This window comes from Dama dama, chromosome 16 (genome assembly GCF_033118175.1).
Source record: "Dama dama isolate Ldn47 chromosome 16, ASM3311817v1, whole genome shotgun sequence".
Classification (NCBI taxonomy): Eukaryota; Metazoa; Chordata; class Mammalia; order Artiodactyla; family Cervidae; genus Dama; species Dama dama.
In genome coordinates this window covers 21,474,305-21,490,867 of record NC_083696.1, presented here as the reverse complement: position 1 = coordinate 21,490,867, position 16,563 = coordinate 21,474,305, and the positions used below count along the sequence as shown (strand labels likewise).

Genomic DNA, 16,563 nt, shown 5'->3' with positions numbered 1-16,563 from the left:
CTTAAAGGCGAAAAATGGCACCTATGTGTTTTCCTAGGTGGAAGCTGGCACCTCTCGGTAAGGGGGCGGAGGGATCCAGGCCTTCTTGGGGAGGAGCCCGCCCCTCCCTGTAACTTTTCGGCCACGCCCTCGGCGCCGCAGCCACGCCCCCGGGTGGACGGCCCCGCCCCTCCCCGCACGGTGCTCGCCTCCTCCCGGAAGAGCGGCTCCACCCTCCCGCCAGTTTAGCGCCTTCCCACAGCCCTCGGGCTGCGTGGCCCCGCCCCGTTGCGTAACCTGGCTCCACTGGTCACGTGGTACTCGGCAGAGCCGAGAGGGATCAGCGGTGACCATCGCTCCCGCCCGCACGGTCTGCGCACGGATGACTTCCGCTGAGTGAAGCGCAGTGAGGCGCGATGGCGAGGTCCTAGGGAAAGGCACTGCGAGGCCCGGACACCATCCCTAGTTGCCCTCGGCCTCCTGACCCGGGCGCTAGTTTCCGCGCCGTTGCTAGGCAGCCGCGTCTGGGGCGGGAGCCGGGGGCGGGCTAACGCGGAAGGGTCCGGTGCCAGGGAACGGGCTGTGACTGCGAAGGGTCAGGGTGCAGGGCAGAGGGCCATGGAGCAGTACTGCATCTTGGGGCGCATAGGGGAGGGTGCGCACGGCATCGTCTTCAAAGCCAAGCACGTGGAGGTGAGCATCCAGCCCTTCCTCCTTCGGTTGCATTGAGATCTCCCCGCCTTCCTGACCCATGCTTGGGCCATAGCTTCTGCCTCCCGGTAGTTCGTCCTGGCGTGCGCCCGCCTCTTTTGCCCGCGGAGATGAGGGCTTCCAAGTTGCGGCCAGGTACCAACCGTGCTTTCAGCGAGTTCCCCTAGGACCCTGGCGTGGATATCTCTTGAGCTGTTTGCCCAACTCTGCGCCGGTTGGCCCTCATTTCCCTCCAGCACGGGTTGGGAGGCGCGTTCCACCCCCACGAGGACCTCAACCCTAGGCGTCGCACCCGTTTTCCCAGCCGGGACGGGCTGACAGTGTCTGCGTTCTGTCCCAAACAGACTGGAGAGATCGTTGCCCTCAAGAAGGTGGCCCTGCGGCGGCTGGAGGATGGCATCCCCAACCAGGTCCTGCGGGAGATCAAGGCCCTGCAGGAGATCGAAGACAGTCAGTATGTGAGTGGGGCTGGTGTTCTGAGGGGCTGTCCCGCCCTCCCTGCTCACTCCCACTCTGAGGGCCTGCGGTCACTGTGTTGCCTTATTTGCATCCTCACCCCTCAACTCACTGCCTTTCTTGTCCACATTCATTCACCCAGTTATTTCATTCCTCACTCATTCCCTCTTGTTCACCCATTTATTTCTTGCCTACTTGTTTATTCATTGACTGACTTATCCTTTTTCTCAAAGCATATAGTGATTTCTAATAATAACGATTACTGCCACCTGTTGAGCTCCTGTTACGTTCTGCAGGCTGGGTTAACTGCTTTATGTACACGATCCTTCTGAGTTTTCTCCTCCATCCTGCAAGGCGGGTTTCAGGCTCTCTGTCTCTCAGGCCAGGGCCTGCTCATGGGCACTCAGCTGGCTCAGCCTGTCTGTGGAGGCTTTGGCCTGATTGCAGAATCAGAGTTTTAACATTAGGGTCTCCCATAGGCTCTGCCCTTTGCTGGGCATTGGGGACACAGAAAGCGGCCCCTAACCTGCTCTTGAGAACTGAAGTGTGGCAGGGGAGACAGACAAAGGCTACAGGGTCCACTTGGCGTGATTTGTATGTGACAGGCATGAGAGGGGCTGTGGGCACATGGGGAGAGATACCACACGCCCAAGCTCATTATGTGGTTTTCTCTCTTGTCCATGTCCTGAGTAGAGAATGTACTTAATTTCCTGGGGAGTGACAAGGCTAGGCCCACCCTCCCAAGAGTAGGCAATACTCTGACTTGCTTCTTATTCTCTAGAGATGTCCATGATATTTTGGTGAAAAAAGCATGTTTTAGAACTGCATGTGTCATCCTGGTTTTTTATAAGAATATTTCGTGTGTATATATATATATATATATATATATATATATATAGATACAGATATAGGCTTCCCCGGTGGCTAAGATGGTAAAGAATCTGCCTGCGATACCTGCGACCCAGGTTTGATCCCTGGGTTGGGAAGATCCGCTGGAGAAGGGCATGGCAACCCACTCCAGTATTCTTGCCTGGAGAATCCCATGGACAGAGGAGCCTGGTGGGCTACAGTCCATGGGTTCACAAAGAGTCAGACATGACTGAGCGACTAACACACACAACACACACTCACACATATGAATATGTGTCTGTGTATACCATGTCTCTTGTAAAGTCTGGTGGGATAGACTCCTACTGTTGACTATAGGTGGTAGGATTTTACTTTTGCTGGGGTTTTTTTGTTGTAATTTTGTGTATTATCTGAATCTATATGTTTGTCCCAATTTGTAAAATGACTGTCTGCTACCATCAAAATCAGAAAAACAGCGCTACGGCCATTCTTGTTTCTTGAGGACAGTAAAAGGGCTTGCAAACAGCTTGTGTGAACTGGTTGGAGGGCCCATGGGAAGTTGGTGATACAGTCCTATGTCCTGTGTAGCAGGCCTGAAGGGTCTATCTTTAAAACACTCCAGATATTCCCCTGGCCCAGGCCATCCTCACCTCTCATCAGAACAACTGCAACAGCTCCCCCTTCCCTCCTCCACCTTCCCTGCCGCTACTCCCACTCCACAGTCAAAAAAATGTAGATGAATCCACTCCCCAGCTTGAAAAGCTCCAGCGGCTTCTCTTTACTCTGAAAGAACTATCTCTATCTGCTCTGGCTCATATCAGCCTCATCATTCATTCAGAAAAATTTCTTACATGTCTCTCCGAAAAACAACACTGTCGAGACTCCAGGAGTATAGAACAGAGCAGCCTCCTTCCTATTCTTGCCTTGGGCCCTTGTGTTTGCTGTCCCCCTGCCCACAGCTCCTTCCCAGATCCCTGTATAACAGACCTCGCCCCATCTGTCCTCTTCTGTTTTCATCAGAATACCCTATAGGTTTGTTTGTTTCTCAGTCATTTGTCCCCCAAGCTCCTTAAAGCCCTTGAGAACCCACGGCCCTCCCTCCGGCTCATTGCTGTGTAGCCAGCCCTGTGACCTTGTGGGCCCTCAGTTTATATGGCATGTCTCCTGCTGTCCCAGTGCTGGGAGCTGTGATCAATTGTGTGTATGTGTGTTTCCAGATGATTTTCCAGTTTGTGGGCTGGGTGGGGGATCAGACACTGCCCTATGTTGGCCTTTCTTAGACCTCCTTTCCCCTGAGAGTTCGCTAGAGCTAAATCACTTCAGTCGTGTCTGACTCTTTGCGACCTCATGGACTGTCACCCACCAGGCTTCTTGTCCATGGAATTCTCCAGGCCAGAATATTGAAGTGGGCTGCCATGTCCTCCTCTAGGGGATCTTCCCAACTCAGGGATCAAACCCACATCTCTTTCATCTCTCGCATTGGCAGGCGAGTTCTTTACCACTAGGTGCCACCTGAATGTTTACCACGGGATTCCAGCAGGGACTTGCCTTCTTCTGGGAGAAGGGAGCAAGAGAGCACCCAGCTCCCTGATCCTGAGCTCAGGTCTCTTGTCACCTTCTCTGCCTGCCTGGTCCTCTGTTGGCGCAGGGGCTGAGGGTCCAAGAGAGTCTGAGCCATGTGAGTCTGGAGGCTGACGGGGTACCCCATTGCAGGTTGTGCAGCTGAAGGCTGTGTTCCCACATGGCGCCGGCTTCGTGCTGGCCTTCGAGTTCATGCTGTCCGATCTGGCTGAGGTGGTGCGCCACACCCAGAGGCCACTGGCCCAGGCGCAGGTCAAGAGCTACTTACAGATGCTGCTCAAGGGCGTCGCCTTCTGCCATGCCAACAACATTGTGCATCGGGTCAGTGCCACTGTGGGCTGGGGTGGGCCTGTGGATGGCTGGGCTGGGAGTAGGCCAGCCCTTGATAAAGGGCATGGTTTGGGAGGGTACAGAAGGGGCAGGGCCTAGGGACAAGTGATTGGGGTTGTGGCCCTGGAGGAGACCTGGTCCTGGGCTCACCCGGGTACCCAGCCTGCCAAGCCCTCCTGTCCGGAGGTCCACTGGGGGCTCTAGAGGGACTGATGCTTCTTTTGGTGCCCTCAGGACCTGAAACCAGCCAACCTGCTTATCAGTGCCTCAGGCCAGCTCAAGATAGCGGACTTTGGCCTGGCCCGGGTCTTTTCCTCAGACGGCAACCGCCTCTACACGCACCAGGTGGCTACCAGGTAGGGAGGACCAGATTCTGGGCGGGATATGGCAAAGGATAGGTTCCCAACCTTCCTACTGGGGAAGAGGTGATTTTGGACAGAGATGTTCTGTCCAAACAAGTGCTACTGGGGCTGGTGTGGGGGTCAGGGTGGCCTTCCAGGGCAGCTTTCTGACAGACCAGTGACCTACCTGTGACCCCCTGCCCTCCTCTTATAGGTGGTATCGAGCTCCTGAGCTCCTGTATGGTGCCCGCCAGTACGATCAGGGTGTCGACCTCTGGTGAGACTCCTGTGGGCTAGACAAGGGGGGATGTGGGTAGCTGAGTCACCCGGTCTCTAAGCCTTTTGGGGGTTTTCCCTCCTGTGAGCTCTAGGTTGCCTTGGGAATGTCTCCTCTGGTTAGAGTATCTCTGAGGAGTTTGGAATCAGTGATCCTCCCCATGACAGTTTTGGGCTGGGAGGGGTCAAGTGGGATTGGAGTGATTGTCCCTGTAGGAAGCTTCTGGTCTGAGGCTGGGAAGGCGGTCCGAGGCATGAGGCATCAGCCTGTATGCAGGGGGTAACGTCCCAGGATGTAATGTCCCTGAGTTATGCAAAGGCTTGGGTCCCTGGATATGAAGGCCCTGAACCTTTATTTGGAGTCGGATGCATGGCAACTCACTCTAGTATTCTTGCTTGGAGAATTCCATGAACATAGGAGCCTTGTGGGCTACAGGCCTTAGGATCACAGAGTCGGACATGACTGACTTACCTGGTAGCTCAGTTGGTAAAGAATCTACCTGCAATGCAGGAGACCCTGGTTTGATTCCTGGGTCAGGAAGATCCGCTGGAGAAGAGATAGGCTACCCATTCCAGAATTCTTGGGCTTCCCTGGTGACTTAGATGGTAAAGAATCCCCATGCAGTGTGGCAGACCTGGGTTCGATCCCTGGGTTGGGAAGATCCCCTGGAGAAGGAAAGGCTACCCACTCCAGTATTCTTGCCTGGAGAATTCCATGGACAGAGGAGCCTGGCAGGCTCCTGGCAGGCTACAATCCTTGGAGTCACAAAGAATCAGACACGACTGAGTGACTTTGACTTCACAAGAGTTTGAGGTCTGGGGGCTGTTTTGGAGGTCTGCCCCAGAATGGGAGGGGGTGTCTGTGTGTCCCAGAGTATGAGATTCTGAGAAGTTCCCTGAGCTATTGGTTTGATGTGTTTCAGAGTTGAAGCCTGAGACCTATTTAGAGAAGGGGCTGTGCTCTGTATTCTAGGCTGAAGCTTTGGACTGTGTGAAGCTGGAGATCTGTAGGCTACTTTATGGGTGTCTTTTCCGCAGGGGGAGGTGTGGGTGCTGGAGTGGGGAAACCTGTGTCCCTGGTGTGCGATCTCTGAGATTTTGGCTTCTGTACCTGCAGGGCCGTGGGCTGCATCCTGGGGGAGCTGTTGAACGGGTCCCCCCTTTTCCCAGGAGAGAATGACATCGAACAGCTTTGCTGTGTGCTTCGAATCTTGGGCACCCCCAGTCCTCAAGTCTGGCCGGTTTGCAGGGGCATTTGGTAGCCTTTGGAGGGGTGGGGTTGGGTGTTCTCTCTTCCCCCAGCAGCTCGTAACTCCCCCACCCTGCATCTTTTGTCTTCTGTCTCATGGCCCCACACCTCCTAGACACTCCCAGACCTTGGTCCTGGCCCAGCATGGGATCTCCTCCATCCCTGATCTGGTGGAGGGGGGAGGACCAGGGCCCAGCCCCTACTCCTTCCTGCTAATCCCCAGCACACACACAGCCCTTACCAAGCTGGGCATGGAGCAGGGCCTGAGATGTGCACATGTTCACTCACATCGTGCTGTGAGTGCATGATGTCATGAGTGATGCAGTGCGAGCAGGGGCAGGTGGATGGGGGATCTGTGAGTGAGTGGCAGCAGGTGGGTGACAGGAAGCAAGAACTGACTCCTGGGGGGGCTGGCGGGGTGGGCGCCAGCCCTGATGAGCCCCCTTCTCCTCCAGGAGATCACTGAGCTGCCCGACTACAACAAGATCTCCTTCAAGGAGCAGGCGCCCGTGCCCCTGGAGGAGGTGCTGCCCGATGCCTCTCCCCAGGCCTTGGACCTGCTAGGGCGGTTCCTCCTCTACCCACCACAACAGCGCATCTCTGCCTCCCAGGTAGGGAGACACCCATTGCCCTGACCCTCCTTGTTTGGGCCCCTGTGACCCAGCAGGTTGAGGTCCTCGAAACCTGTGATGGGCTGGGAACAGCACACCCGGAGACAGGGGAGAGACAGCGTGGAGAAGGTGTGCCTCTCCTGAGCAGACCCTGGAGAGGCAGCAGATGGCTAGGAGTGGGCATATTAAAAGGGCATGCCCACCTCGCTGAAGAGTGCATCTTGCTTCTTCATCCCTTTATTCCTTCAAGAAGAATTTACTGGCATCTAGCATGTGCCCAGCATCATCTTGGGTCCTGATCCCGAGTGAACAGACGTGACTTGTTCCTCTGCGCTCTCCACCCTGTGGGGGGGCAGGGCAGCCGGTCTGTGGGCATCAAGGGGAGGGATGTTGGGACTGACACTGGGGTCGTGCAAGTCTTCTGGAGAAAGGCAGGGGGGTCTATTATCCCAAGAGAAATGATGAACAGAGGCCTGGAGAGGAGGACCCAGAAGGGGTAGGCTGTGGCTGCAGGCGAGGGAGGCGGGGAGAACCATGGGCTGATGGCTTCTGGTGTCAGGCCTCTGTCATGTGTAGCTGTCCATCTGACCTCATGGCAGCCTCACCTCTCTGCCCTTGGAACAAGCAGTGTGTGTTTACATACACCCTCTGCGAGTTCCAATGTCAGCAAGGCCTTTAGGATGTACTGAAGCCAACCGAGGCTTCCCAGGTAGCACCAGTGATAAAGAATCTGCCTGCCAATGCAGGAGACATGAAAAAAAAGACGCGGGTTCGATCCCTGGGTCAGGAAGATCCTCTGGAGAAGAAAATAGTACCTCATTCCCATATTCTTGCCTGGGAAATCTTAAGGACAGAGGAGCCTGGTGGGCAAAGAGTTGGACACGACTGAAGTGACTTAGCACGCATGCACAAAGCCAACCGACCACTTCTCAGCCCCTTGCTGCTGCCTCCCGTCTAAGCGCCCCCTGCCTCCCCGCAAGTGCCCAATTGCCTCACAGAGTCTGCTTCTCCTCCTGCCCATTCAGTCTCTCCTCCACTCAGCAGAGAGAGGGGCCTTGTCCAGGCAGGCTCTCACATCTTCCCCTGCAGGGCTCTCTCCTCAGCAGAGAAGTCCAGGTCCTAGTGGCCCACAGGCATCACACACGTGGGGCCGTCACATCTGTGACCCTGCAGGTCCCTTCCCCTTGCTCACTCCCTGGGACCCCAGGCCTCCTTCAGGTCCTAAGGTCGGTGCACGTCTGTCCCAGAGCTTCACTCATTGAACTTTCAGATCTCTGCTCAACTGCATCAGATGATTGGTGCAGTGGGAAAGAGAAAGTCAGAGCATGGACAAGGAAAACCAGTGTGGCTGCAAGCCTGAAGAACAGGAGGGTAGGCCCCGATCTGATGCACTGTTCATCTTTATCTTGTTTATCGCCCCCTGTGCTGTGCTGTGCTTAGTCGTTCAGTCGTGTCCAACCCCTGACTTTATGGAAGACTTGAAGGCAGAGCTCTTTGTTCTGTTCACTGCTACATCTCCTGTCTTTGGAGCAGTGCTGAAACAGTGAACACTCAGAGCTGTTGGGATCATCTTGAATGGAGAATGCATGAATGAGAAAATTTCTTCCGGGCAGTATTCACATCCCCCACTGCCCCCCCAGAGGGAAGTGAGCTGAACCTGGAAGGCTGCAGTGACCGGTTTCCTTTTGCTGTCTCTTGCTCGCTCCCCTCAGGCCCTCCTGCATCACTACTTCTTCACAACTCCCCTGCCTGTCCACCCCTCGGAGCTGCCGATCCCCCAGCGTCCAGGGGGACCTGCCCCCAAGGCCCACCCAGGACCTCCCCACATCCATGACTTCCACGTGGACCGGCCTCTCGAGGAGTCACTGTTGAACCCGGAGCTGATTCGGCCTTTCATCCCAGAGGGCTGAGATGCAGGGCCAGGCCCGGTTGGCTTGTCCCCCGCGCCCCACTTCCCACCCCTCCCAAGGACAACCCAAGCCACTGATTCCTCTGCTCAAGCCTGATTTCAACCACAGTGGCCCTGGTCCCGGCCAGACAATGAGGCCATCCAGCCCCAGCAGAGGGCGCCCTCAACCTGTGCTGTCGGCCTCCCACCTGTGTGCTGCTGAGGGATCCATCAGAAGGGGGCAGAGTTCCACTACCATGCCTGCCATCATCAGGGATTCCACTGGTCAGGGATTGTCCCAGTAGAACCATCTAAGGGAGCACTGAGTTTAAGATGTCCTCATGGAAACCCAAGTGAGAAGGAAAGTTTGGTTTGATTTTGTTCTCAGACGTTAAACACTAGTTCAATTTTGAGATTTATTATAAAAACCCTGAGTAGTTCTATGTGATATACGCCCCTCTTCCATAGAAGAGAGAAGAAGTTCATATAGAGAGAAGTGGCCCAGGTGGCATCATCTCTTGGCCCTTGCTTCTCTCTGGTCCTTTGGAAAGTGGCCCCATTCATGGCTACTTTAGTCTTGGGGGCTTCCTAGGTTCTTCATGTAACAGAGCTCCCATTAGAGGTGAGGTGGCAGAAGTCAAGGCCCAGGGATGGCTCAAGTGGGGGACCCGGTAGTGACCCTCCACACCTTAAACTGGTTTACCAGCATCACCCTCAGGATAAGCGTAGACTGGGACCACATGAACCTCCTCTTCACTCAGAGATATCTTGCAAATAAGACAGACATTCCTGAAATTCATTTGTTAACTCAGTAAATACCAAAACAATATGAACTTGCTCTTGTCTTTCTTATTTAATAATTTGGTAAGCCAATTCTAAAATACATATGTGGAAATGAAATGGTTAAGAGGAGGGAGAAGCAGGAGAAAAGGAGAAAAGCAATGAAAGGATTTACTGTATCAGACACATACCAAGACATATCATAGGGCTATAGTAAATAACACAGTGTGCTATTTGTTCATGGATAGATTAAAAACAAACAAGTGAGAGAAACTTACTAGCAGTCTTTTATTCAAAATATACATTTTGTGCTCATACATATAAACTTCTGCAAGCGCTGAGGTTACAGAGGTGACTAACTGCCACCATCACTGCTTTCTGGGCTCTTTGAGGGTAAAGCACAGTAAACTCAGTTGTTGCTTGCTTTAAAGTTGTTAACTTTAAAGGTGTTTTAAGGATCTGGCCTCTGCCTGTTTGTCCAGCCACATCTGAAGACTACGTTTCAGTCTAGCTCAATTTCTGGTATCTCTCACCTCCATATGAATGTGGGTCTGGACCCAAACCCTGATCACTGACACTCAGCCAGTTCTGCTCACAAAGACTCTATAAACCTTACCCCCACCCCCGACAGACTCTAGCCTTGACCTTGAGCCTTACATTTAACCTGACCCTATTACCCTGACCCTGGCATATACCCTCACTTCTCACCTTCATTCAGTTCTTTAGCAGCCCCTCCCCCCCCACCCCATCCCCAGCCACTGGCCTGGCTTTGATCTTAGCATTGACTCTGACCCTCATCCAAACTCTGACCTCATTTGACCTAGAACTTAACCTTGTCCTTGAACTTGGCTCTCATTTTCACCTTAACCATGACTGTCTAATTGATATTTACCTTACTTTGTTTCTCATGTTGACCCTGCTCCTAATGCTGACCATTAACATGTCCTTCACATTCATCCTGATCTTGACATCTCTGACAGTGATAGTTTCTCTCACACTGATCATGAACACTGTGATGAGACACTCAGCACCCTCAATCTGATTCTAACCCTCAACTTCATTCTGCCCCTAGACTGAATCCTTACCTAGACAAGGACCCTCATACTGACCCACCCTGCCCTTGAACTTGTATCTTGATGCTGAGCTACACTGTATGTGTGTTAGTCGCTCAGTCATGTCCATCTCTTTGCGACTCCATGGACTCTAGCTGCCAGACTCCTCTCATGGTGGAATTCTCCAGGCAAGAATACTGGAGTGGGTTACCATGCTCTTCTCCAGGGACCTTTCTGACCCAGGGATTGAACTTGGGTCTCCTGCATTGCATGCAGATACTTTACTGTCTGAGCCACTGTACTCAAGCTGAAACTGAAACTGGTCTGCACCCCAAACCTGATCATGACTCTGGTTCTGACACTCATCTTGACATGGACTCACTTGGCTGACTACTACTGACACCCTAATCCCATCATGACCTTGAACTTGACCTAGACCTTAACTCTGAAATTGAACTTTATGGTGACATAGCTCTTCATGATTATGGTGACTCTGATCCTCAACCTGATCATCACCTCCATCTTGACCTATCCTCATGTTGAAACTTAAGCCTAATTTTGACCATAAGCCAAACTCTGACCCTCTGTGGTAGGCAGACTAATGTTCCCCTAAAAATGCCCACGTCCTAAGCTATGAATATGCTATCTTACACACAGAAGAGATTTTGCAAATGTAATTAAAGGAATGAGATATACAGAGTGTCCTGGATTATGCAGATTGGGCCAATGTAATGCGGGTAGGGGAGGGAGAGTTGGAGGACAACTTAATTCCTGCCAGCAGGAACAGAAATGGAACCCCACCTTGACTTTTAATTGACCTTGACTTTCATAATGTCGTGCTCACCCTGATACTGACATTATCCTCACATTGATCTTGACCCTGAATCTGACACTGATTCTAATTCTGAACATCAACCTCACCCTCAACTTGACCCTGAATCCTACTCAGAACTGCACATGCATGTCAACCTGAACCCAACTTTAACTTTCATCCCCAAAATACCATCTTTCTTATCCTGACATTCATCCTCTCACTGACCCTCTGCAGTGGAGGCACAACTTGATCGTGATCTTGACTCTCACACTTACCTCAAACTTGAACTGGATTTTTCTTTTTTTTTTTAAACTGGATCTTGAACCTAACCCTGGATCTAAAATTTCCCTCACACTGATCTTGTCCTTGAAACTGATTCCAATGACATGACCCTGACCTTTCTCTTATCTTAACACTTAATCTGACATAGAATTTTACCTCGAACTGGACACTCACCCCAATTTCTGATCTTCATCAATCTGTCCCTGATCTTACCCTCATCCTGTGACCCTAACTGCTCTGACACTGAGCTAGATCATGATCCTCATCCTTACACTAATTCTGATCTTTGACATGGTCATGACCAAGTCCAGAGTGAGGTCCGGGGTCAGGGCCAAGGCAGGGGTCATGACAAAGGAGACACTAGGTGAGGGCCAGTGCCAGGGTAAGAGGGAGGCTGGGGGGTCTCTGTGAAGGTGATTGTGAAGGCGAGAGTCATGGCTAGGGCAAAATTCGGAGTGAAAGAATGTTAGGGTGTGTCAGGGTCAAGTGCAGGTAAGAATAGGGGTGGGGTAGATGTCAGATGCTAATGAGGTCAAGGGCGATGATTAGGGTGAAGCTAAGAAAAGGGTCAAGGTCTGGGTAAGAGCCAGCACCAGGGCAAGGGCTCAGGAGGTACTTGGTGCAGGGGCACTGCAAGTTCCAGTGTAAGGGTCAGTGCAAGGGCGAAGGTCAGAACGAGGATAAATGTCAGTATAAGGTCAACTCGCGGTGAGCGAGGTTCTGGGCTACTGTTAGGACAAGAGCAAGTGCCAAGGGGCAGCTCAAAAGCCTGTTGAAGACTAACAGAAGCGGAGCCGGCGTGCCTTGACCGCAAGCAGCAACAGCGCCACGGCTGGGCAAGAATTATGCCAGCCGGGCGGAAGCCGGCGGGCCGGGAGGGGCGCGGCCTGCGGAAAGAGGTTCGGCTTGAGGGGCGGGGCTTACCCTAAGGGGGCGGGGCTCGGCCTGCGGGGGCGGAAGCGCAGCGAAGGCGTGACCAGACCGCGGCGTCCTGGGCGGCGGGCGCCATGGAACCGCAGTTGGGTCTGCATGAACTGCTGCACGTCTTTTCCTTCTTGGAGGCCCGCGACCTGCTCTGCGCCGCCCAAGTGGACAAGGTAGTGCGTCCTGTCCCAGGTGGGAGGCAGGGCTGGGTTCATGGTCCCTGGCGTGTCCACGGTTGGTCCGTTCCCTCTAGGCCTCAGTTTCCCAAATCTGGGAGGGGGCGTGCGGCGGCCCCGAATCCGCCGGGAATCAGCAGAGGACGCTTGTGGCCCCCGGGGTGGTGACCTCCTCAGCGTTTGAAGGGTTCAGTCAGAAAACCTCTTACTCCTTCGTCCTTCCATCTGTCTATAGTGTGTCCAGAGCTCCTGCCGGGTTGACCTGCACTGGGTACCTGTGACAGAGTTCACCCCTAAGATGGACTTAGAGATCCCGCCTCTTCTGGAATGTTCTGGAAGTTCCCTTCTGGGGCCTGCCCGGAAATCCTTGCTCTGCCTGTGAGTGGCATCTCCTCCTGCAGGCTCGGGCTACCCCTCCTCAGCCAGTCGAACTCCGTACTGGCTGTGTTCCATGAGTGCCTGGTGAATGCGGTAGTCTGGTCTGCGCTTCTGCGCATGTTACGGGTGTTCTGAGCGCTTTCTCCTCTGTGCGCTCCCTCAGGACAGCTGTAACCAAATCATCGTACAGTGTTGTGTATTTGTTAAATATCTGCTCCTCACCCCCCTCCCTCGCTAGACTCATTCCTAAGAGTGGGGAATTTGTTTCTTGCATCACTGTGTTTAAAATCACTGTATTGTGTGTATACACTCAGTATATGGCTTGATATTTAATTGTTTCTCAGTCGCCAAGTCGTGTCTCTGCGACCCCATGGACTGCAGCACGCCAGGCCTCTCTGTTGCTTACCATCTCCTAGAGTTTGCCTAAATTCACGTCCGTTGAATCCGTGATGCCATCCAACCATCTCAAGCCCCTTGATATTTAGGGTCCTCAGTAAATGTTTGTCGAGTGAAAGAATTTTTTCATTTTTAAAAATACATTATTATATCACTTTACAAAAGGTAAACAGACAGACCTTCACCTGCGTTGTGTAATTATAATTTAAATGTGTAGAGTAAAATACTGGGTTGTTATCCCCAGTTGTACCAGTAAGGTATTAGGGCTTTCCAGGTGGCGCTAGTGGTAAAGAACCCGCCTAACAGTGCAGGTAACTGTACTTGGTCAGGAAGGAAGGTTTCATCCCTAGGTCTGGAAGAGCCCCTGGAGGAGGAAATGGCGACCCACTCCGGTATTCTTGCGGGGAGAATCCCATGGAGGAAGGAGCCTAGTGGGCTATGGTCCACGGGGTAACAAAGAGTCAGACGCAACTGAAGTGACTAAGCATGCACTGCACACCAGTAAGGAAAATGAGTATCAGGTAGTGAGCGCATTGGCTGAGGTCACCCAGGTAGTCCTCCAACAGATTTAGAAAGGGAGGTGCCTTTTACCCTTTGATAGCAGCAGATTCTCTAGGTTCTGGTTCCCCTGTTAGGTAAAGTGAGATCAGTAAACCCTGCCTCACAGTGTCATCATGAAGGTCAGGTTCTAACAGAGAGATTCTCAGAGGACTTGAAAGTGAAAGTATTAGTCACTCAGTTGTGTCTACTCTTTTGCGACCCCATGGACTGTAGCCCGCCAGACTCCTCTGTCCATGGCATTCTCCAGGCAAGAATACTGGAGTGGATAGCCATTCCCTTCTCCAGGGAATCTTCCTGACCCAGGGATCAAAATCAAACCCAGGTCTCCTGCATTGCAGGTAGATTGTTTACCGTCTGAGCCACTAGGGAAGCCCAAAGTTGGGTAGCATCTATTTGTAGGTTTTATTACATATTATAATTATTAAGGATTATAAGTATTAGGGAAATAAGATCTTGCTTGGGTTTTGAACTGGGAACTGTGTAAAAGGAGAATGGATAATCTTGCCAGGTTTGATCTTTGCAAAATATCAACTTTACATTCCTCCCAGCCAAAAAGACTTCCCTTTTTTTTTTTTTTAAATTTGGCTGTACTGGTTCTCACTTGTCACACACAGAATCTTCAGTTTTCATTGCAGCATGCAGGATCTAATTCCCTGATCAGGGATCAAACCCAGGCCCCTGCATCGGCAGTCCAGTGTCTTAGCGCCTGGACTACCAGGGAAGTCTCCAAAAAGACTTCTTAAGGGCTGAAATATTTTGAACTTGGATGAGTGAGGGCTGCAGAAGGAGGAGCCTGGGCTCAGACAGGATGGTTGTTACTTCTCCCAGGGCCTGTGAGCCACACATCTGGATGGGAGCCTCAGTAGGTCTGGGCCACAGAAAGCTCCTGAGTGGTTTCCATGAGGATGGGTGGGCTGCTGAATCCAGGGTGGCCCAGCTAGAGAGGCCAAGAGGTTCCAGGATGCAGGTGTGGCCTGAGGGAGAGGGAGGAATGGCACTCTGATCCTGTCCCAGGGCCACCTGAGCCTCTTCCAGACATTTCTGCAGAGAGCAGTTTGTGGGAATAGGGCCTATGTACCCTCCCCAGATAGGAGTTCCATTCCGCCACCTTGACATCTCTGGGACATCTCTTTAGTCAGGGCCTTGATTTACTCCATTTCAGCAGCCTTCTTACAGGCCCTGCTGCTCTGCCTTCTTCAGTTCTTCCTTCTCATAGCATCTAGTGACCTTTCTGAAACACACTTTGGCTTGTCACTCTGCCGTTCACAATTCTCAAGTGACTTCTCACTGTTTTTGCCCTTCCAAAGTTGGTCTAAGTCTGTCTCCAGCTCCTTTCTCTTGTGTTCTGATTCAGGCAACCTGCTCATCATCTTTTTCACACTTGTAAATCTTTGCCGAGGTGGATGTCTCTCCCTGAAATTGCTTCAGGCATTTTCTTAGAGGACAGCCACTCATCCTTCAGGGCTTGATCCATCATTTCTTCTGAACCTTTTGGCCCCAGTTGAGTTGGTCATTCTTTCCTTCCTCATTCATTGTTTGGTGGGTTTTATTAGATTGTCTGAATATGTCACCTCAGGTGAGTATTCTTGAATGCCAGCACTGGATCTCATTCAGCACTCTGTTGCCTTCACAGGGCCTGGCAGGCTGGGCACTGATTGCTTCTGACTGAACAGATGACTGTCTTCTCTCCTCTCGTTTTCTAGGTCTGGAATGAGGCTTCAAGGACCAAGGAACTGTGGAGGTGAGTGAAGGAAAAACCAGGGCTGTCAGGAGAGAGTATGCCTTGAAGGGGAGAGGGGTGGCCCTTTTTAGCACTCACTGAGTTTCTATTGAGACAGGAACAGACAATCCACAGCCCCTACCAGCAGGAAATTCCTCCCTACTTGGAGGAATAAGACTTTTCTTTAATAGTATATTGAAATAAAAGAGACTTTGTTAATCAAGTGGAGGTTGATCTTGTGGGCGGGGGTACCAAACTCAGGGGCAGAAGTGTATAGCAGATTGAATGCAGCTGGCTGATAGACAAACTGATGGACAGATAGCCGTTTTGATTTTATCTTTGCTCTAACGGCATTGTTCAAGTGGGTATATCTTTCCTTGTCTCCTTTGCTTTTTGCTTCTCTTCTTTTCATAGCTATTTGTAAGGCCTCCTCAGACAGCCCTTTTGTTTTTTTTGCATTTCTTTTTTGGGGGATGGTCTTGCTCCCTGTCTCCTGTACAATGTCACGAGCCTCCGTCCATAGTTCATCAGGCACTCTGTCTATCAGATCTAGTCCCACAAATCTATTTCTCACTTCCACTCTATAGTCGTAAGGGATTTGATTTAGGTCATACCTGAATGGTCTAGTGGTTTTCCCCACTTTCTTCAATTTAAGTCTGAATTTGGCAATAAGGAGTTCATGATCTGAGCCACAGCCAGCTCCCGGTCTTGTCTTTGCTGACTGTATAGAACTTCTCCATCTTTGGCTGCAAAGAATATAATCACTATGATTTCGGTGTTGACCATCTGGTGATGTCCATAGGTAGAGAGTCTTCTCTTGTTTTGTTGGAAGAGGGTGTTTGCTATGACCTGTGTGTTCTCTTGGCAAAACTCTATTAGCCTTTGCCCTGCTTCATTCTGTACTCCAAGGCCAGAATTGTGTGTGGATCACAATAAACTGTGGAAAATTCTGAAAGATATGGGAATACCAGACCACCTGACCTGCCTCTTGAGAAACCTGTATGCGGGTCACGAAGCAATAGTTAGAACTGGACATGGAACAACAGACTGGTTCCAAATGGGGAAAGGAATACGTCAAGGCTGTATATTGTCACCCTGCTTATTTAACTTCTATGCAGACTACATCAAGAGAAACGCTGGGCTGGAAGAAGCACAAGCTGGAATCAAGATTGCGGGAAGAAATATCAATAACCTCACATATGCAGGTGA

General features: G+C 51.7%; 2 protein-coding genes across 7 annotated transcripts in view; both read left to right on the top strand.

Annotated features, from left to right (window-relative positions):
* Positions 1–308: 308 nt before the first annotated feature.
* CDK20 (cyclin dependent kinase 20) lies at positions 309–9,104 on the top strand. Of its 2 annotated transcripts, none has more exons than XM_061163544.1 (8): positions 309–672; positions 1,035–1,148; positions 3,709–3,897; positions 4,141–4,262; positions 4,462–4,524; positions 5,641–5,755; positions 6,228–6,383; positions 8,096–9,104. In XM_061163544.1, the coding sequence occupies exons 1-8, from the start codon at positions 598–600 to the stop codon at positions 8,291–8,293; spliced, it is 1,032 nt and encodes a 343-aa protein (XP_061019527.1). In that variant the 5' UTR covers positions 309–597; the 3' UTR covers positions 8,294–9,104. The 2 variants fall into 2 exon arrangements, with proteins under 2 accessions (XP_061019527.1, XP_061019526.1); XM_061163543.1 differs by having other exon boundaries at positions 5,641–5,764.
* A 3,057-nt stretch (positions 9,105–12,161) lies between these two features.
* The window catches only part of FBXW12 (F-box and WD repeat domain containing 12), a 33,580-nt gene continuing 29,178 nt past the window's right edge, over positions 12,162–16,563 (top strand). For 2 of the 5 annotated variants that reach the window (XR_009696363.1, XM_061163538.1), the window contains exons 1-3: positions 12,162–12,296; positions 15,338–15,375; positions 16,473–16,559. Coding sequence is in view for 3 of the 5 variants with exons in the window: in XM_061163538.1 (XP_061019521.1) it covers positions 12,229–12,296; positions 15,338–15,375; positions 16,473–16,559 (193 nt within the window). In the remaining 2 variants the exon portion in view is untranslated. The remainder of the gene's footprint in view (positions 12,297–15,337; positions 15,376–16,472; positions 16,560–16,563) is intronic. The other 3 variants (XM_061163540.1, XM_061163539.1, XM_061163542.1) reach the window with 2 other exon arrangements.

What these genes read in the sequence shown, in the direction of transcription:
- CDK20 (XM_061163543.1), top strand. Translation starts at nt 598, where the DNA reads ATGGAGCAGTACTGCATCTTGGGGCGCATAGGGGAGGGTGCGCACGGC. An exon ending in TCAAAGCCAAGCACGTGGAG is followed by an intron (nt 673 to 1,034) that starts GTGAGCATCCAG and finishes TGTCCCAAACAG; the next exon opens with ACTGGAGAGATCGTTGCCCT. An exon ending in AGCGCATCTCTGCCTCCCAG is followed by an intron (nt 6,384 to 8,095) that starts GTAGGGAGACAC and finishes CGCTCCCCTCAG; the next exon opens with GCCCTCCTGCATCACTACTT.